Source organism: Amblyomma americanum, chromosome 4 (assembly GCF_052857255.1).
Source record: "Amblyomma americanum isolate KBUSLIRL-KWMA chromosome 4, ASM5285725v1, whole genome shotgun sequence".
Classification (NCBI taxonomy): domain Eukaryota; kingdom Metazoa; phylum Arthropoda; class Arachnida; order Ixodida; family Ixodidae; genus Amblyomma; species Amblyomma americanum.
Genome location: NC_135500.1, coordinates 100,010,745 through 100,032,961, shown reverse-complemented (window position 1 = coordinate 100,032,961; position 22,217 = coordinate 100,010,745). Strand labels below are relative to the sequence as shown.

General features: G+C 47.2%; 1 protein-coding gene across 1 annotated transcript in view; it reads right to left on the bottom strand.

Annotated features, from left to right (window-relative positions):
• LOC144129713 (MAM and LDL-receptor class A domain-containing protein 1-like) overlaps nucleotides 1-21,757 on the bottom strand; it is a 78,111-nt gene extending 56,354 nt beyond the window's left edge. Inside the window, exons 1-4 of the mRNA XM_077663810.1 lie at nucleotides 21,655-21,757; nucleotides 10,307-10,403; nucleotides 8,574-8,729; nucleotides 100-245 (exon numbers count right to left, since the gene is read on the bottom strand). Coding sequence (XP_077519936.1) covers nucleotides 100-245; nucleotides 8,574-8,729; nucleotides 10,307-10,361 — 357 coding nt within the window. The 5' untranslated portion in view covers nucleotides 10,362-10,403; nucleotides 21,655-21,757. The remainder of the gene's footprint in view (nucleotides 1-99; nucleotides 246-8,573; nucleotides 8,730-10,306; nucleotides 10,404-21,654) is intronic.
• Nucleotides 21,758-22,217: the final 460 nt, after the last annotated feature.

Here is a 22,217-nt window from a genome sequence, read left to right as displayed (position 1 = left end):
TTCATTATTATAATGATACCTTTCTGCGTAATTAGCCTGATCTTTCTGCCTTTCAGCAAAACCTGAGGTAGAATAAACGAGAAAAAAACAGTATCTGACCTCCAAACTTGTCTCGTTGTTGCCGGAAATGATGTACCAAAATTCCATGCACAGGTCCCATACAAAAATGTTGCGAAAGATGCTGCTAGTCACTTCTCCTTGGCTTTTATTCTTTCTTCCGAAGTTGCTCAAATAAATATAAAATCCTGGAAAAGTACATCAATGAAAAGCAAAGCTTTCGTATCTCATCAGAAAAAAAATCCAATTAAATAATGAGCGCATTATAGCACTTCCCGTGGCTTGTATTAAAAGTTATTAATTGGGTTACAAGTATACACGACGGCCTTAGCATCCTTCATACATGCCTTCGAATACGAGATCCTGAAACATACGGATTATGTTGTCATTTAAATAGCAGTTTTTCTTCAAACCCAGCCTGACTTGAATACCCTTCTGAAGTGCGAAGTACAGCGAAATTATGTGATTGTGTGGGCAGGAACGGAACCAAGCGAAATACACACTACGACACCAAAGAACACGTAAGGAGTGGAGAGTAGTAAATTTGCTCGGGTAGATTGTCCTCGGTTGATATATTATCAGGGTAAATGAAGAGCACTGGGAGAGTCCTTTATCAGTCAGTAGGTGTGGCTTGATTGGTAGTGTTCACGATACTGAATTTTTCCTCCTCTCACAATCAGATCAAACGTTGATCGCAAGAGCATCACATGCACACTAGGGAATGGACTCCTTATGAAGATAATCCAAACGGCGGTTTTTTCCCCATGTTAAACTAAAATACAGTTCATCGCCAGCATACTCGACAAATAATGCCTGCGCAACAAGTCGTCCGCTTCCATACAATAATCAACATCAAGGCTGCGTCCAGTGCACGTCATAGGACCCTACTTTTTATCTCGAATTAGCCGTTTCCTATGCCAGCTGTGTCTGCCTTATCCATTCTTCGCCCCATATTCAATCTATCTACCAATTTTCACCCGTTAGTCTGTCGCCGTCTCCTACGCCAGCTGCGTCTACCTTATCCAACCTTCGCTCTATATTCAACCTATCTAGCAATTTTCACCCGTTAGTCTGTCGCCGTCTCCTACGCCAGTTGCGTCTACCTTATCCAATCTTCGCCCAATATTCACCCTATCTACCAATTTTCACCAGTTAGTCTGTCTTCTTCGTTCCGTAGCTTGATTTATCTTGGCTCCCATTCAGTTACCATAACAAATCATAAGGTGCTTCCCCGCCACTTTCCATCGCTCGTCTATTTCAATTTCTTCCGCTTGACTTATGCAGTTAGTTGGATGAGGCCCTGTACGTAGGTTGACCTCTGATCAACGGAGCCTTATTTTTGTCTCTTAAATTTCTTTCTGGTGGTCAATTACATAGTACACTCTACTTCCTTTAACTAAAATGCAAGTTCCAACTTTCTTGACCTCTGAATTGTAGACTGAAACATGAATGACCATTGCAAAGAATCACTTTCAGCATGATTTCAGCCAGGTTAGGCTCACCACAGAAAAAAAAAAGTTTTTACCAGTGTTATTAGAGACAGTAGCTTGAACTTTATCCCAATGGATCTGTGAAGCTGGGAACTGCAGCCCAGCTCCTACTGCCTAATTTTTCGAACAAAGAAATCAAATATTCGATCGAATTCACTGGCAATAAAAGTCTCCTAAAATATCGACTGCAATATTGCCACACATTAGTTACGGGAGCCATTAGTTGATTTTTTTTATTTTTTTTATTATAGATACCTCGAGAGCCCTTGAGGGCTTTACATGAGGGGTTCCCTCCAGTATAGCCGCAAGCCATATGAATGTATAGTGGAAGTGAACTGTGGTTTTTCCATAGCAACTTTGACACCATGTTTACCTGATTTGATGAGCCATTATTACATGGTTGAACCGCGTATAATCAGATCAGCAAACCCTTCTAATAAGCAAAAAATTCATGAGGTTCAGTTTTCACAGGATGGAATTTTATTGGTCATGGGATGTGGCGTGACGTGCGCAAACACAATAAAAGTGTTATGTGGTGTGATGGCATTGGAACTACGCGCCTAACAGCCAAGCCCCGTGGTACAGTGTCTAGCCACTGTACCCGTGGCACGTGCGCACGCGCAAGTGTGGCTTCAAAAAAGAGAAGGAAGTGCTCGAGGAGTGGAGGGCTTGCGTTTCGGAAATACGAAATTTTTAAGAATATAGCGCAGCAGATGAAGTGGCATTCAAGCGCGTGGATGTGGCGGGTGACCGACGGTGTGTCCGTGCTGCCTTTGGCCACCCTTGGATCGCCGACGCCAGACCTCTTGCGTCCTGTGCTGCCGTGGCCTGCTCGAGTTACCGGGTTGTTCAACGCATCACCAGCCGCCGGTCTCCCGTGGTCATTTGTGTTCGGCTTCCTGCGGCTTCGGGGCCATCCAGTGCCACCCTCTGGTAGACATCTGCGCCGCCTGTCGCTGGGGTCTTTCAGCGCCGTTCCCATCGACGCCTCTCTATCAACGCTCTGCGGCACACCAACCTGCGTCCTACCCAGCCGCAGATGCATCGGCTTCACCAGGGACACTCGCTGTCTTGGTGAACACTTCCCTTTTGTCTCTTGTGTTGAGTGCATGTTATGGGTTAATTCTTCATTGCTTTTCTATTTGGCTTGTATTAACGCGAGAGCGTTAAAGAGGCCCCGTTGTCCAGAAAATCCGGTGTCTGCGTTCCGCACGTCAGCGTTTCCAGCGAAAAATCACGGGCATGGCTGTGGCAGGTTGTATCCAGAGAGAAACCTAGGGGGCAAGCGACCACCTAGGTCGCGTGACCTTGCAGCCCAATCACAACCTGCCCGCCGGATAAAGATGAAACTGGCCACCATGGCAGGTGGCAGTTAAATTAATGATTGGTCGCTCGGGAAGAGCAAATTCGGCCGCTCAAAAGCAATCGCCGGGAGCACCTGTCATCGCAGGGCAGGGGCGCATCGCTTAACCGCTGTACCAGTGTGCCAGGAGGCGCATGAGGACTACCAGGGATCTATGGATGTAGAGGATGACGTTCTGCCTACATGACAATTAACCCAATACGCTATCGCGTCATTCCCTTATGGCAGCGCTTCAGTGTCCCCTGCTGTTTTTGTTGCCTTTTTTAATTTAATTACAACTCGGCTTCGCTGTTTTCGGTCCTCTGTCTTGTTTTTGTCTCAAGAATATTCACGCTATAGCCGCCCCCAGCTGAGATCGAGACTAGTATTCACAATGTCCATACTGCTTAGCAGAGGATACAACACGAAGTATATGTCCTATTCATTGTGTGTGCTAAGATTAGGGTCCTTAAACAGGGTTTGACTTCTGTAAAGGTTTCGTGCAGTTCAAAAACAAGGTTGAAACCTAGTCGCTGTCATCTCTGGCCAGGATTACCCATGTAAACCTGTAAACGTACAGTGCGGGCTCATAGCCTAAGCAACAGCAATCCGAACTCTGTCCAAATCCTTATGTTTTATTTGGTTTTACGGCCTATTTTCTACTGCATTGTACCTTTTAATTCCAATTTCTCATTTTGGCTACACAAAGTTTGAGAATGCTAAGAATGATTCCGGTACCATGCGACGTTGTTTTTCATAGCATAGCGCATCTGGATGACAACGTGAAACACACATGTAAGATAGAGCGTAACGATGCTGTAGATTTGCTCGAAAGAGCATGTCCAAGCTATCCTTGTACCGCTTTGTTTCAATACCTTTAACGTGTAGCATTAGGAGGGCCATGAAGTCGAAAAGTCCGGGATCTCGGCGTCTGTGTGTACCCTCCTCCTGCTACGTGGTGTTTGGAGGGTGTTAACTGTCCCCCGCTATCGCTTGCCCTCTCCACTTGTAGGAGATTTAGACAGACGCCGGACGGAAGAATGACTCAGCACAAGCGATAACCTCTAAGAGGAATATGACTTGAGCAACACCATGCCTGCGTGCCAAATATGCAGCCTCCCTAAGAACAATGAGGGCAAAAATGCAGCCTGCGCAAACTGTTCCTTCACGCACTGCTCGAGAAGAGTAACCTGGATATCACAAACTCCACCGGTGGCTGTGTATGAGACAGCCCCCTGTGAGTTCAGTGGGGCATCTCTCAACTGCTCCGCTACTACGCCGATAGGAAACCTGCGTTTAAATTGCCGTGTCGACTGCGCGCCGCTACACATTGCCTAGCAAGAGGAGCAAGCAGTTTCTGGTGCACTCGTAGCGCTTTTCAACGCCACCTTAATGCGCTTATTGGCATGAGCTTCCTCGCTCTGTCGAAGCCACACGTGCCATGCGTCAGCTATCTGGGCTATGCCGATAGAACCTAGGCAGCGAATGTTATCGGCCAGACGCGGGCTTCTAATCTATTATAATGTGCTCTCGTGTTTGCAGTGGCCCAAGCGGCTGACGGCAGCAGTTTTAGTTGCCGATTTGAACACTTTCAGTGCCACCTGGGCAACGCAGGTTCGCTATAATGGTATGAGGACTGGCCGTGATCTAGCAATGTCAGACATTTTGCGCAGTTGTGTAGTTGCATGTGGAACAGAATCAGGACTGGATTGTATTAGGGATTGAAAGAAAGTATACAAAGAATTGGAATAGTATCATAATTTGAACAGAATCAGAACTACAACAGATTGGCGACTGAAAGCAGAATGACATCGCATTTCCTCCGCATCAATCCACTTGACCCGACCTAAATTTTACACTGGTGATTTAAAACTTGTTTCTTAAATATCGGCCGCGGTTACCAAACAGGAGTATTAAATGCCTCACTTGTCTTCTTTCACAACAGCGCACGCGTGTGTCGTACATGCATATCTCTTGCTGTTGTTTTGTTGCGCTGTGCTTCGAATAACGATGGTGTACCGACTCACCGTGCAGATAATGTCTGTACGGCCTTTTGAACTTCCTCGAATGGAGAGTTTATTGCAATAGCTCCTCTGCACGACTGCTTCATAACAGGAAGAAGTAGCTCCCAGCCCCAGGTTCATCAAGACCACTTGTCCACAAAGACCAAATTATCAAGGGTGACACAGCCAACTATTAAGGGTGTAGCCACAAATATGTGTCAATGCGGTAACGGCAGTGCTATCGCTGAACGGGCGCTGCTGGCTGGCTCTAGAACAACCGCCGACGTCCAGAAGAACACCGTTCAGTTCCTGGTGCTTTCAGGGCCATTAAACACCTTTTGCTCCCGCAACAATGCCTCCGCAACATTCGAACGCATGATGGATCACGTCTCGCGTCGCTTGCACTGGAAGACGTGTCTTTGCTACCTCGACGACATCGTCGTTTTCTCGGCCGACTTCTCCACACATCTGACTCGCCTGTGCCAAGTGTTGACCTGCCTCACCCCGGCGGCCTGCAATTAAATTTGAAGAAATGCCACTTCAGAGCTTGCCAACTGACCATACTCGGCCATTTCGTATCCGAAGACGGCATCCTTCCGGATCTAGCAAAGCTTGGCATGGTTTCCGACTTTCCAAAGCCGTCCACTCTCAAAGAACTGCGGAGTTTCATTGGCTTCTGTTCTTACTTTCGGCGCTTCATACGAAATTTCGCTACCATCATTTCACCTTTGACGTGGCTTCAAACCCAGAGCTCTTTGTCGTCATAGTATTCACAATACGATGAAGCTTTTGTTACTTTACGTCGGCTGCTTACTTCACCCTTCATCTTTCGCCATTACGACCCCAACGCCCCGACAGAGATACACACGGATGCTATCGGCGTAGGCTTTGGTGCTGTGCTCGCCTAGCGAATGCCTAGATTTCAAGAATAGATTGTCGCCTAGGCGAGCCGCACGCTGTCCAAGGCCGAGATCAATTACTCCGTCACAGAAAAAGAAATCTTGTCCATCCTATGGGCGATAAACAAATTTCGACCATACCTCTACGGTCATCCATTCGACGTAGTCACCGATCATCACGCTTTGTGCTGGCTTTCGTCGTTTAAGGATTCATCGGCTCGACTTGGCCGCTGGGCTTTGCGCCTTCAGGAGCCCGACATTCGAGTCGTCTAACGCTTCGGGCACAAGCACTCTGACGCTGACGTCCTCTCCCGCTCTCCGCTGCCTTCCGACACTGCGACCATCTCCAGCATTGACCCGTGCTGTCCTTGTTGCGCCCACCAAACATGATTGTGGAACAGCTTAAGGACCCCTTGATTACATCTCTCGTGCACCATATGTCGGGGCGCCCTACGGCGGCAGCCTCTCGCTCCCTTCGGCGTCAAGCCAGCCATTTCAATCTGCACTATGGTCTCCTCTATTGTCGATATTACATGCCTGACGGTCGCAAATGGCTCCTCGTCATTCCTCGTCCCCTACGAGCTGAAGTCTGCGCCTCTTTCCATGACGACCCGCAGACTGCTCATGCTGGTGTTTTGAAAACCTACACTTGACTTCGGCACCGGTACTACTGGCGTGGAATGCACAGCTTTTTACGCAAGTACATTCACCCATGCCTTGACTGCAGTGCCGCAATTCACCAACACAGCGCCTTTCTGGCCCGTCGCAACCATTATCTTGCCCTGCCCGTCCCTTTGATCGCGTCGGCATCTACGTTTACGGGCCCTGCCCTTTTCCCCTCCTGGTAACCGCTGGGTTAAAATCGTCATAGACCATCTCACGCGCTATGCTGAAATGGTGACTCTTCCGGCGGCTACAGCGCGAGATGTGGCTTTCTTCATTCTCCGCCAGCTCATTCTCTGCCACGGCGCCCCTCGTGAGCTTCTGAGCGACCGCGGCCGTGTGTTTTTATATCTGAGGTTGTCCAGGCGCTCCTCGCAGAATGCCGCATTGTTCACAGAACCTGCACAGCGTACCATTCTGAGACCAACGGCTTTACCGAACGGTTTAACCGGACGGTGGCTGACCTGCTCACCATGTACAGTCATGGACAAAAGTTTGCGGGATGCTGGTTGTCGGAAAATAATTTATTTCTCTGCCATTAGGATAGCGAGGTTAATGAAAAGCATGAAATCATTAGAAGACATGTGTGGTCCTCCGCGGAAACAAATACTGACTGGCTAGTGATCCGACGCAATTATAAATTATTTTTCTCGAATCTGCATCCCGCAAACTTTTGCCCACAACTGTACATCAGTCCCGACCATTCTAACCGGGACCTCGTCTTTCCGTTCGTCACTACGCATATTATACCGTCGTCCAGTCCACCGCCGGATATTCTCCCTTCTTTCTTCTTTACGGACGCGAACCTACAACTATGCTTGACAAAATTCTTCCCTACCATCCTGATGCATCAGACGGCGCACCTGCTTCTGAAATTGCCAAGTATGCCGAGGAATGCCGCCGGCTCGCCCGTTCCCTCACGTCCGATGGTCTGAATCGACAAAAAGAGCACCGAGATTTTGGTGGTCGAACCCATGTACCCTTTCCTACCGGCTCCCTTGTTTGGCTCTGAATCCCTGCTGGCTCTCCTGGCCTTTCGTCTAAATTCCTCGCCAAAAAATTTAGGGGGCACTTTTTTTACCTAAAGTGCGGTGAGGCGAAAGCCCTTAGCGTGGTTTTGCTGCTTGTGTCTTTGATGTGTGGTTAAGATGTTAAGTACACAATTGTTTGTGAATCTTAAATGCTGGAGACACTGGAGGGCGTTTGGGAGGCATCCGTTTGGTTGGAAGCCTTTCTGCACACACTATCCAGCGTCCTAGACAAGGAGAACTACATGTGCGTTGGCAGGAAGTAGCGTAGTCCCTAGCACGCTCGGCTGGGGAACGGAAGGATGATGGTTCGAATCTCATCGTGCACAAAGATTTCTTTTCTTATCGAGTTGAAGAGCGTAATGGACGGACGGACAGACGGACGGACGCGAGAATATGTCGTTAAAGGCTTTCGCCTTAATATTTTGGCAGCTGTGCTCGTCGATGAGTCACCCCAGACGCTGGATGTAACGTTGAACGGACGGACGGGAGTATGAGCCATTAAAGGCTTACGCCATAATATCACGGACCTTACCGTGTTATGTCTCAAGCTTCCCCTGTGATGTATGTCATCGAACCATTGACACCCTCCTCTGACCTTCACCGTCATGGCCGTGAAACGGTGCATATCAGTCGCCCGAAGACTTACCATTACCCAGTGATGTGCGCTACGCCTTGAGTCGCCAGGCTGGCTCCTTTCCTCCCCGGGGGCAATTGTAACGACGATGTGTCATTGCGGTAGCGGCAGTGCTATCGCTGAGCACGCACTGCTGGCTGGCTCTAGAACAACTGCCTATGATCAGAACACCGTTCAGTACCTGGTTCTTTCAGGGCCATGAAACCCCTTTTCAATGGTAATATTTTAATTAAGCATGGGGTGAAGCTTACAGCTCTTAGTTCCGGCACATGGCACTAATGGCTACAGTTTACTGCGCAAGGTTTATTTCACATAGCAATAGCTATCGTGTGCACGACCAGTTGGCTGTTTTCGGAAATTTATATACCTTCCCTGAAAGGACAGTACGGTGTACTGTAGCAGCGTGCATCACATGCGCGAACCATAGTGCTGTAGGAACTAAGCCCATGATTACCTTCACTGGAATTTAAGCTGTGGTCGCGACCTGGTTTTGGTAGTTTACTTTTAGCTGTTCCTCCACCCAGGGTCCAGGATACGCTGTTCTCTGATGCATCGTGTCTTGACCACCAGCACCAGCCATCTTCGAATCCACAGCGTCGATCGAGGTGTTCTGCGAAAAGCAGTTGGAATACTGTCAGACACAAAGTAATTTAAGGAGTGAAGATAGGTAGAAGATAGGTAGCTTAAAATCCCTAGCAATGTACTTCTTCTGCAGTCCGAAAATAAGCGTGAAAGGTGCATGGGTGTTTCTTGTGGTCCAACAGCAATACCTTTAGTGCTAGGACCAGTTCACGAGGCATTAAAAATCGTGCTAACGATTCCTTTCCCATGGCCTGCTCTGTTGCTACGAAAACTAGCAAATCACTGCGTTACGGAGAGCGTGGTGTTGTTACAGCCAGTGACGACTGCAGTTAAACATCGCAGGGCTAGACTCACCGGCATAGCGCACGAATGAGCGAAAGCTGTTATAGTTTTGCTTTAGCCCTAAAGTCTCTTTTGGAACCAACCTCAGATTGCCCATTCCTCCGCCCTCGTCATGACCTCCTGCTTCCACCCTCGTGGTTCTTCCCGTAGCAGCCACCTTAGGGTTGAGTGTTTCTCCGCTCCCGCCAAAACCTCCCAAGTCACTAGGCCACCCCTCGCCTCCAACCATCTGTCTCTCTTCCGTCTCGCACTTCTCTTTCCCTCCTATCTCTAAAGTGGAGAGGGTAATTTTGCTTTCTTCACTCTGCCACCTGCTGACCATGGCTACCGGACGCCGTTGGCAGGTGAGAACTGAATTTAAATGAATGAAATTTAGTTATTTTACATTATATTTTGTTAGACTACAATTCACTAAGTATCTGAGGTTTTAACGGTGATGCTGCAGATTCCACGCTATATTACTAAGCCAAACAGCTTACTCTGTAAAACTAAAACAACAGAAATTTGTCGGTTTGGTTGCTTCATGGGTCCCAATGCGATTGAGGCCATGGATGAGAGATGCCGTAAAAGGAGAGGTCCGGATAATTTAGACCACCCGAGATTCATTAACGTGCACTGACATTGAACAGTACACGAGTCTCTAGCATTTCGCTTCCATTGAGACGCAGCCACGGTGGCCGGGATCGAACCTGCGTCTTTCGGGAGAGCAGCCGAGCACCATAACCACTGAGCAGCCATGGAGCAGATTTGTCGTGCTATTGAAACGGTTTGTTCCGGGGCTCGCGGTAACCACGTTTTCGAGATTCTAAAAAGTGATATGGGTTTTAGTTACGGTAGGCTACGTGCCTCTCAGTAGTTAAGGAGCCTAAGAGTATTAGCTAGAAAGTGAATGATTCAGTGTTAACCAGCCTGTCAGTTTGCATATTTAAGCTGTACTCTGATGCGCTACATCGCTGATAATGTTATGCCCAAAAAAGCGCTGTTCTTACCTAAAAAGCATATTTTTAAAAATTGTGTAAAGTGCTAGGTTAAACGCCCTTTATCGCTCACTTTTAAAACCGGTGGCAGTCCAGAGTACAGTGCTCCTTCATGTCCATGAAAGGAACTGTATGTGCATACTCGAGTGAAAACAGCTTATAAAAATGTAGAGAGCTGTTCATATATTCTGACTGAAATAAACTTTACTTCCACAGTGTTCTCTTTAGGCTTTAGGGTGCCCATTGTTTGTGATGGACAGCAAAAACCACGGCAAAAAAATATTACCTCTGTGTCCCCTGCAGACGTGCAGGTCGATAGCGTCGATGGCGCAGAATAGCATGTGATGGCTTCGTGGGTGCTTGATTGTGCACTGCAGCTTGATCTACATAAATATAACAAGCGGGAACAGCAGGCGCGACATGTTAGAGGCAAGGTTGCTGGTCACAGTGTAAAAAAAAATTATAGCATTTTATGTCTTAAGAAATAACTTAGCAAATATTCTAAACGAAATACAATAAGCTGAAAACAGGAATAAGTGGCCTAAGAAGTCAGGAGCAAAATAATACGCGAAAGGGGGAAAAATTGGCTGGGAACACATAAGTTGAAGAAGAGCAAAAGCTAAACATATAGTAAGATAGGCTAATAAAGGAGTTCATAAAAGACAAGAAAAATTTACCTTTGTAAGTTACGAAACATGGCATCTAACATTTCTCAGAACGTAACGGCCGACTCCCACAACGCACACACACCCAAACAAAAGAAAAAATAGTGAACCGAAAAGGAATAAAAACGCACGTCACTCCAGGTTACAAGATTATAAATATGACAGAATAGTAATAAGAATAATATTAATTGTTTTTTTGTGGAAAAGGAAATGGCGCAGTATCTGTCTCACATATTTAGTTGGACACCTGAACCGCGCCGTAAAGGAAGGGATAAAGGAGAGAGTGAAAGAAGATAGAGGGAAAGAGGTGCCGTAGTGGAGGGCTCCGGAATAATTTCGACCACCTGAGGTTCTTTAACGTGCACTGACATCGCACAGCACACAGGCGCCTCAGCGTTTTACCTCCATAAAAACGCAGCCGCCGCAAAAGCTATTCGAAATGACGATGTTTCAGAGATAAACGCAATGATAAAAGGAACGTTCTAAAGCGACTCAGACTATGAGAGACGCCGTAGTGAAGGGCTCCGGAAATTTTGACCCCCTCGTGTTCTTTAACTTGCGCTGACATCGCACAGTACACGGGCCTAGAATTCGCCTCCATCGAAATTCGACCGCCGCGGCCGGGATCGAACCCGCGTCTTCCGGGCCAGCAGCCGAGCGCCATAACCACTAAGCCACCGCGGTGTCTCTGTATTCTTCTTGATATTATCTACACGAGCCGATGTGTGCGGTGCCGGGATAATATGGTGCCATGCAAGTGGTGTGTTGCTGTGGCAGAGTGCATGGGAAAAGAATAAACGGCTGAATTTTCTGCGTATGACCAGTGAAGGAAGATGAAGCGATATTTTCAGTGCTGTTACACTCTGTAGCCGAGAGTATTGGGAAAGGATGAATCAGGCAGCTTTGTTTTGTGTAGATTCCAACGTGTTAATGATATAGGCATGATTAGAATTCCAAATGACTGTTGCGTATTATATTGGCGGCCTGATTAGTGTATTGAATACATTTAATCTTGTGTCCTGGCTGGCCTGATGCAGTCGGCGTTTAAGAAGACGTATTTTTTTCAGGCTTTCGTACTGGTCAGTTCAATGAGTTTTCCAGGAAGAATTAGTGTTAAAGTTAACACCGAGTTATTTCGCCAACGCAGCAGTCTCAATGACAGTATTATTGACTGCGTAGGCATTAGGGCTCGTGATAGTAACGGAAGTAAACTTGACAAGTTTTGTTTTATATGCGTTATCATTTGCCACCTGCTGCACCAATGAGTTAGCTCATTAAGGTTAGTCTCTAGAGCAATGATGTCGGAAGGGTTAGATATTGCTCCGTAAATTACACAGCCATCTGCAAATAATCTTAATGTTGATATTACGTTAGACGTCATGTTATTAATATAGTATATTGAGCAAAGCAGCGCACCCAGCACCTAACCCTGAGGAACTCCGGAAGCAAAGCCTGTTCGTCTTGATAAGAAACTCTCTAACTTAAATGATTGAACGTGGCTTGTAAGAAATCCGTAGTATGTTGATCCAGCTGCAGGTTACGTATTTTTATCATCAGAAGGTTGTGACATTCCGTGTATGCTACGAGGATCCACGTTCGACGGCGCGGCGTAGACGGAGACCCGTGACAGCGGCATCATCAATTACCCAGCCATGCTCTTTGAGTGACGACCAGAAAAACCGGACCCGCCGCCGCCCCGGGGAAACAGGCTTTATCCTCCCCAATTTCCGGGCCACTGGGACAACATTCTTTCCCTCCCCCCCCCCCTTTGTCGTGGGCTATCGCCGGGAAGGCACCCACAGCTTCCCAGAAGGGCCGTGACGGACACCTGTCATGGCGGACAGGCAAGACTCGCCAAGAATGTGGAAAGACAGGCGCTAGTGAATTAGCTCCGAAGAGAGAGCCTGTGTATACTCTCACTTGAGAGAGAGTGGTGGCGTTTTTGTTGTTTATTTAGTTTGTATTGTTAACAGACTCTGGGTTCGAGGCTAAGCCCCACCCAAGGGGTGGTCCCCATCTCGCATGTTATTTTGGATTGGAGAATTGATGCTTTGGGCGGGCCACTGAAAATGACCGCCCTTAGTCCTTTGTTAATCAAGTGCTTAAAAGCGCATGTAAACGGATGCAGTCCAGTCTGAGCTGGGGCTCCATGCTTAGCATGTAATGTGATGCTACTTAGGCACTAACCTGCCCGGTCGATGAGTAAAGAAGTGCAAAGTTTGTTCTGTTGTAAAATTATGCTCTGCTGTCATCATCTACAAGCTCGCCTCCTGTTCATCTTCCAAGCCGAACGACACTAGAGGAAGGGTTTGTGAACCATCCTCGAAGAAACGGACGACTATTGAAATTCTACTGCAAGCACGCTCAGGACGACATCGTTCGCGAAGAGGGCCTTCAGCGCCGAAGCCCGTCGGCGTGCAGCTTCTGCCAGCAACCGCTCGAGCCCAACTCCGGAGCCACTCCTTCGCCCCCATGAAGTCGTCGGCACGTAAGCTCGGACGCCCTAGCCTCTGATGTATAATCTTAATCATGTGTAATTATTGAATATACCTGTTTGTTTAAACTGAGCCATACGGTGTCTCTTTGCCTCTCCGTCCCGTGTGGACCTGCGCATTATGGGGGTCATCACAAGGTTATGCGGCAAATAATAGAAGGTTTTCAAGAAATCAGTAAAGATGGAGTCAATGTACAGGTTTCGAATGCTTGATGAAGGTCCGTTATTAACTGAAATAACTGTCTGACACAATAAATATTTGCAGAAGCCATGCTGGCTGTTATGAAGCAAGTTGTTCTGTTTAAGATTAGTCATAATGTGAGAATACATCATGTGTTCGAGTATCTTGAAGCATATAGAGGTCGGTGATATTAGCCTGTATTTATTCGGAACTGATCCGTCTGCCGATTTTAATACCGGGATTACACAAGTAGACCTCCAATCTTCCGTCGCACATTTCGTATCGATTGCCCGTTGGAAATTGAGATAGCGAGAAAGCTATGTGCTGGCAGGTTATTTTTAAGTTTAGCGTTGATGGATGGCCTAGTGTGGTGGGGAAGGTGTCCAATTGCAAGAGCCACGCCAAGTGCACACGTGAATGGGTGCATGGGTGAATGGGTGAATGGGTGAATGGGTGAAAAAGGAATCTGGATATCGCCCTCGGTACGCAGCAGTGAATTGTGAATGGACAATTCGTCCGTAAAAACCCCTGTGAAGTGGCTATTGTATTGTTCTGCACACTTTTCTATAGGTAGCATGGCGGAAATTCTTCAAGCATCGACCAATCGTTCTAAAAATTACGTTTCAGCCCTGCTTACGAGAGTCTTGTTTACAACTTCAAGCGCCGACCAATCGTTCTAAAAATGACCTTTCGACCTCGCTTACGGGGGCCTTGTTTACAATTGTGAACAAGGCCCCCGAAAGCGGGACCTTAAGCGGGGCTGAAACATCGTTTTTAGAACGATTGGTCGGCGCTTGAAGAATTTCCGCCATGAACATACCCGACCAGACGGGTTTCCCTGAAACCCTGGATATCGAAGATAGGATGCTGCCGTTTACACCAAAAAGCACAGGAACCGCGCTAACGCTTTTCGAATTAACAGTGTTCCAAAACTTCCTAGGGTTAGTTTTTACCAAACTAGCAAATTTAAGATCAAATATTTGTTTTTGGCTTTATAAAATTGTTTTTCAACCATTTCGGAAATTATTTTGTATTTTTCCCAGTCTGTAGCGTCCTTTATTCGAACCGCTTCCTTAAATTTTCTTTTTCTTATCTAATGCCCTGTTGAAATCTCTGCTAAATCAGGGATCATTTGTACGTGTGCTTATCATTCGTTTTGCCACGCAGGAATCTTAAATTTCATTGGTGTTTTCATGACAACTTCCAATTTTCAGTAGTCGTGCGATTAATACAATTAGCCTGAAAACCATTTTTGAAAGTTCCCAGCAACAGCTTCATTTCTTGAACGTCTGCACGTGCGTAGTTATAGATAAGCTTTTTAATTTTTGCGTTATCGATACGTAGAAAGAGAACAGTGCACAACTTTGTGGTCACTTATTTCTTCCAAAACGTGACTCTCTGAGAACTCAGGAGGGTTGTTAGGATGACGTCCAGGAGATGTAGTTAAACGTGGTTAAACCGAGTAGACGTGCGAAACATACGTTTAGCCTGGTTGGCCCATGCTTTTACTTTGATGGGTCTTCGGCACATCTGGCGACGATATTAGAGTCCGATTAAGCTCTGATCGAAGTTAAGTTGAACTGATCTGTTTGCGCCGCCGATGGAATCCGATGAAGACAGCGACGTACAGCGCCCAGAGCTATAGTGTGTTCTAGATTATCACGAGGCGCGTTCGCCTGCAGCGATAACGCGTAGTGCTCTCAAGCAGCGGCCTGCGAAGCTGATCAGTTCGCGCCACCGCGGGTGCGACTCCTAGCCGTGGGTTATTACTTGACATCTTTTGAACTTAACATGGGGCCGCTGTCGCTAGGCAGTGGCACAAGAAAGATAGAGACAAAATTCATGGTCGGTGTTCATGAGTGCATGAGTGCTGTCGCACTAATAATTGACGTCGCAACCAGCTAGCGAACGCTGGACAAAAACACCAACCGAAATCTCGAACATTGCAGTGGACGCCGTTCATAGACATCACTGATATCAAGCATTCTGATCGCACCTCATGTATTACTGTTACAAGAAAGACCGCATTACTGTCGCAGCGGTAATATAAGGAACCTGAAGCATGTCGTGTATTGCATCAAAAACTAGGAATATCCTTGAGGAGCAGGACCCGTACGAACTTAGCCGCGTATCGTGCTCATAGGACGCTCAACTCATGTCACGGTGGCAAAATAAGCTGCTTCGAAAAGCCACGTGGCTGCAACAACGAATTCGCTTTTACTGTCAGTCTCTTCATGTATTAGACACATTTAATTCCTCGCTGAAATTTCCAAAAAGATTTTTTATTTGTACAGATTGTACACAATACAAGCAATGTGCCTATTCGCCCAGCCACCTTTTCTCATGATTCGAGTTCAGATCTTGCCGAACTTCAGATCTGACTATCTTAACTGAGTGACTTGTCGAACACTAAGCCAAACAACTAAAAAAAAGTAAAGGGTGCTTACGCGTGTCGTATTGCGGATGATGAGCGAAAGCTTTGGAAGTACACACACGTTTAGTCTAATTTGTTCGTCATCAATCCCACTCATGTCACAGAGATCGTGCCAGCTCTGCGCTTTCTCAAATTTTGCTCTCCTTGGCACACACGAATTCGGTCAAAGCCACCGCGCGGGGACTGATGATAAAAAAACTAACGCTTACTTACTTTTCATTCGGTATTAACCAACTAGCCCGACAAATAATATTGCAGCTGATAACTCGGAAATATCTATGCTCTAGAGAGTTTGCAAATGCTTTCTTTCGACGTCCGCTCTCCCCATCCCTCGAAGCATCCGTATGGCCCCGAAGGGCCCGTACGGGTGCCTGGCCGCTTCCAAAATGTTGCAGGGTGTCAGGGTGTTTTGGTGGCGAACACAGATTATGCCGGCTCAATAGCTAGCCATTAATGAGGTCGTAGCATTCATAGGCGTTCCGTCGCCAAGAAATGCTGGGAAGCTTTCATGGCTTTCGTTGCCGGCGCTTCCCCGCTTTCTGCGTGTTTCCTTTCCCTTCGAAGCCTTGCTGTGGCGTTTGTGGACAGTTCTTTTATTGTACAAAATGTAAATAATAATAATAATAATAATAATAATTGGTTTTTAGGGAAAGGAAATGGCGCAGTGTCTGTCTCAGATATCGGTGGACACCTGAACCGCGCAGTAAGGGAAGGGATAAAGGAGGGAGTGAAAGAAGAAAGGAAGAGAGAGGTGCCGTAGTGGAGGGCTCCGGAATAATTTCGACCACCTGGGGATCTTTAACGTGCACTGACATCGCACCGGCTCCTTTTCGGTGAAACTGTTGTACTTGCTAAAAAGGACGGAATCAGCGCACAAGGGAAGTTATCGAAGCCTCCCATATTATCAAACGTGATGAAAGCTGTGTAAGTGACGCTTCGATAGCTTTGATTAAAAAGTAGACTGTTTACCTTGAATCAGTAGTGAAGAAATCATTCTTGCAAGCAAGTGTTTAAGTGTATTTTACCCTTTCTTTAGTGCGGTAGCACCACTAGGCGCATTCTTCGATTTTTGTCATACGTACGAACATACGTACTTGCATCCCTGAAACCTGCTTTGTGGCAGGCAGTCCACCTACCCACCACACCCGCCCGGTGTACGCACCTGGCAGGCGTTCACCCGGTTGAAGGCCTTTAGGCCTCGAAGCAGCTATTTGCCCAAAAACCATCGCAGTAAAGGCCTCATAGGTAGAGGTATTTTGGGTGAGCTCCTTCATGACAAATGCCTCCCGGGTAAAGGCCTTTAGGTATTAACTCTTTTGGTCAAACGCCTTTAAAACATAATGACCTTAAGTGTCCACCCTAACTCGAGCTACCCTACAATATTTTGCACTTAGCCATGATATTTCGATATTTTCTGCTATTTTTTCTTTTAATCTCGTAGCAAAACTTCTTTTGCCTGTGATTAATTGTTTTTTGTTCTTTTCTTGTTCTCATCCAATATATTCCGTAACCATCCTAACAAACTTCAGTTGTGACACAGCACTCGTGCGTGTGACCTTTCCTTTCGTCCGCGTGTTTTATCGCGCTTTGTAAGCCAGATATCAATCTTTCTGGCGACCTCTTTGCCTTCGTTTCAATAAATTCATATATCTTGCCAAATATGCCTCTCCCTTATATCTGTATCTTTATACCACGAACGCGGCGCGGACAAGGCTTGTGCAACCGACGTTCGTGTCTGCCGCGAACCCTTCCTGACATTAAAATCTGCCCGTCTTCCCCGGTGAATTGATGGGTTGGGACCCGTAGAATATCTGATACGGGTCCCATTTGAGCCCAACATATTGGACTTATTTTTTGAAATGTGGCGGAGTGCTTGAAGGTTGCTTCACTTCCGCCACCGGTTGGCCCGATATTGCACTGCCTCCGGGATCGGCCTGGGTCATTATACCGCGCGTCTTTTCTATCCTGTCTTTCTATCCCATCTTGGAACTCTACTACTATCAGCACGTGGTAGCGATTGTTGCTCGGCTTGAGCCAGTGGGCAGGCCTGTGCACTTTCCTTTTCTTTCTTCCTGGCTACAACAGAAAGAAAGACTTCGCCCTGAGAGCTAGCGCTGTAAAAGAAGGTAACATCCGTTCAGAGCAATCTCTAAGGTGCATCAGTGACGACTTACTTGCCCAGAATTAAGGTCATTGGCAACGCTGTAATAAACGCGGCTTCGGCGCGCCGCCGCTCTGGCGGCTGCGATGAATTGCCAGTTTGAGCGACTTTAAATCATGCACGCAAATGCATTGACGTGGTTGAGCAGTGGTTTGATTGTACTACGATGTTAGCTTTAAATATTTGATTTTTGTCCATTCCCGTAAAATTCTATACTGCAGAAGCACTCTTTGTTGCCTTGCAAACTGGCATTCTTATTTTTCTGAGCGATGTTTACGCCAACTGGTGCCCTGACAGAACAAGGCTGCCTTTACCAAACAGCCACCTGACAGGAGCAATGTCTGGTCAAAGTGCTGACGGGCAGATTTCTAAAAGTAGGGACACTGTCGTTGGTTACGACATATTTAATACATTTTCAGCATTGGAACACGAACAGAAAGTATGCATCCTGGCCAATCAGACTATCCTGAATGCTAGCCCGAAATCGCGTCTTCCGAATTCGTGCGGCTGTATCAACATCTGTGGTAAAAGCAAGCTGAACTGCAGGGATATTTCTTTCTCGTCTTCTTCTATGTCCAATGAGCGCTGCGAGAGCTGCATGGTACAGCGGCCATGAAATCCCCTTCCCAATGAACTTTTTACTGGAAGATCTATGTGCGACGTTCCCTGATTCCGACGCATGAATCCGCTCTCACAGGGAGCTCTCGTTTGCTGGGTCTTGCAGGTCACCCCTGTTTGGAGGTCACACTGAGGCCCAGCCGCCTACGGTCAACAATTTCTTGGCAATAAATGTTGTTTCTCTCTCTCTCTCTCTCTCAATCACATAACTCTTTCCAATAATAATAATTGGTTTTTGGTGGAATGGAAATGGCGCAGTATCTGTCTCATATCGTTGGACACCTGAACCGCGCCGTAAGGGAAGGGATAAAGGAGGGAGTGAAAGAAGATAGGAACGAATAGGTCCGTAGTGGAGGGGTACGGAATAATTTCGACCACCTGGGGATCTTTAACGTGCACTGACATCGCACAGCAAACGGGCGCCTTAGCGTTTTTCCTCCATAAAAACGCAGCCGCCGCGGTCGGGTTCGAACCCGGGAACTCCGGATCAGTAGTCGAGCGCCCTAACCACAAGATTCAGGAAGGAAATAAAAAACCGACGTTAGTGGCGTCTCTCAGAACTTCATGACTGCGATTCAAAACACGCTTCCACATGTACAACCTTTGTCAGTAAAGTTCCGAGACTGAGTCAACTAAAAAAATGCGTTCAGCATTGAAATAATTTGTGCAGCACCCCTTCGAAATAGTCTTCCTTACAGTCTATACACAGCTTCCAACGCTTCTTGAGGTCTTGGAAACAGTTGGAAAACGCTACTTTTGGCAGGGCTGTCAGCTCGTTTGTCGTGGCGTCTTGAATGGCCTTTACGCTCCCCATCCAGCGACCTTTTAGGGCTCTCTTCACACGAGGAACCAGGAAAAAATCGCATGGCAAAGAGGTCAGGCGAGTATGGCGGATGGGAAGTACAGTAATGCTGTGCTTGGCGAGAAATTTTGTCACGCTGAGAGCAGTGTGCGGCCTTGCGTTATTGTGGAGAAGCCTCCATTGTCTAAATGCCCGTAAGTCAGGGCGAAGGCGTTGCAGTGCATCACGAATGTGTTGGAGCGCGCGGATATAAAACTCCTGATTCACCGTTTGCCCGTCTGGGCAGAACTCGTGGTGTATGACACCCCTGGCATCGCAAAAAACTATCAGCGTCGTCTTTGTTTTGGCCTTCTGTCGCCGCACCTTTCTCGACGCCAGAGAGCTTGTGGACCGCCTTTCGGTTCTCTGCCTCGTTGTTTGAGGATCGTATTTTGAAAAAAAAAATATGTTCCTTCTTCAGCAATGATGCTGTCAACGAATGCAGCATCCTTATCTGCCTCGGAGAGCAAATCAGCGCTCATTGATACCCGCGTGTCCTTCTGCTCCTGTGTGAGGGAGTGCGGCACAAGTCTGGCATTCAGCTTTCGTTTCCCCAAGTTCTCAGGCAAAATTTGGTGGCATGTTGTCTTACTAATGTCGACAGCATTTGATATCATGCGGACTGTAATGGAGTGGTCTTGCTGTGCGATTTAGCTGATCCGTGCCACGTTGTTTTCCTTCCGTGAGGTTGAAGGGTGCCCCTGCCTTGTGTCGTCTTCCACCGACGTTCTCCCCGAAACGAACCTCTTGTGACACTCTAAAACTCGCGCCCGCGATAATGTCTCGTTTCCGTAAGCGTCACGAAGGATCTCATACGTCTGCGTGGCTGTCTTGCCAAGCTTCACACAGAATTTTATGATTGCACGCTGTTCGAGGTGGACATCCATCTTTCCACATTCACTCACAGTAGAATGCGCCAACGACTAGTGACAACGTATTTTTTACGTGTATTGCAATCCAGCGGCTGCCACAGGAATTAACATAAATAGCTCGGGTTAGCACAAAAAGATGGCGCTACAAATACGGACCAGCATTTGTTTGGGGGAATCATTTGTAGGGAAGAAAAAAAATCAGCCTCGAAACTTTACGGACAAATGTTGTACTCTACCTCCACACACGCTATGATAGCTAGAGACAGCTGTTAATGACGTGTCCCACTCCTGCGGTGTCAGCGTCGTTGGTGTTGACATGCCTGTCATACCACGCTGCCTATCACGGATGTGCCATTCACACCGGACGCCCTCCTGACATTCCCCGCTTCGATCGTGCTGCCATGACACAGTGCCTAGCGAGAAGAAATAGAATTCTTTGGCGCACCAAACCTGTTTTTAGCTCCTTTTGCTTGCGGTTACAGGCATGAGATTCCGCACTCTGTCCAAGGCGCATGTGGCGTGCGTGAGCTAACTGAGCTACGTCATGGGCACCGAGGAAGCATGCGCATGTAATCGTTCACAATAGAGTCTTGCTTTTATCGCGACTGAAGCAGCTGATGGCAGATGTTTTTAGAAGTTGAGTGGGAAAAATGCAGCTGCAGCCTAGGCACTGCACGCTACCTATATGAATGGATTATTGGCGCGGTTTAAACTTCAGCAAAACGATATATCGGCTACGAGGGACGCTGCAGTGGAGGGCCCCTGACCACTCGTGCTCCAAACAGAAAACAAAATGGCAATCGCTATAAAAATGCAGGAGATTTCTATCAGAGAAAAAGAGGGTCGCGTGCCGCTAACCAATCAGAATGAAAAGAAGAGGTTGCGCACCCATCACTATCCCATGGAAACTTGCAGCCGAGCCGTTGGCGCGCGTGTATGAGCTGTAAGCGAGCGCTACAGCGCTACAGCTCCGGCAAATTTTTCTATCTTACGACACATTACAGCGTGTGAATATGTCGCGTACGAATTGTAACGTGCGAAACGGCGCTAAAAATTCAATAGTTCCTGGCAGTCAGGAGGAACGCATGAAGGAGAAAAGACAAAATAAAGCCCTCCATGAAGTGGGAAAGCAGCGGACGAAGGCAGCACGGAGATGTGCAACAATAGAACCCCCGGCCGTGGGGCTTCCTTCGAACCTTAAGCAACGACAGGAAACTTTTTGGCGAGTGGCCGGATTCGGCACTCTTGTCTATCATACTTAGTGGCGCTGGATATAGGAGGTTCCTGCTTGAACACTCATTACTTAACTGCTTAGACCTTCAGGTGCGCGAAAACTACAACGCATATGTCTTCACACCCAGTACTTACCTTAAAATTGCCGTCCTGCTTGAACGACAGGTCCAGTGGCGCCCATTCGTTTTCGACCAAATTGCTAAAGTAGTCGCTCCAGAGAATTTGTTTCCTTGTGAAACTCTCTGAAATAAACAGCGCAACATGAAATTTTTTTTGTTTCTTCTTAGTACTGTTGCACAAATGGACACATAAACGGCAGAGACGCCAAGGGTGCGTTTCGCTTTCTAGTGAGCTTTTTTCCAGAAAATTCGCCACTACGACACAACTCTCCGCGCTTCCTATGCTCTTCTACTTCGTCTTCTGTCTTTATGGCTGAATTCTGGTTGAAATTGAAACTGAAAATCCCGCTTCAAATTGCCCGAATGGAAGAGAGTGTTTCTGAGGCATGGTTAAAAGCAGCGTCAGAGAACAGCAATGAAAAGGTCCCGAGGAAGGCACACGAGGAGTTACGCAAGACGACTGTCGGGACCGTGTGGCGCGACACAATACCAAACAGGGCATAATTTAAAGGATTCTAGAACCACGACCAGCCACACTGACGTAGAAGGGAAACTTGGGCGAGTTAGGTGTAGGTGCAT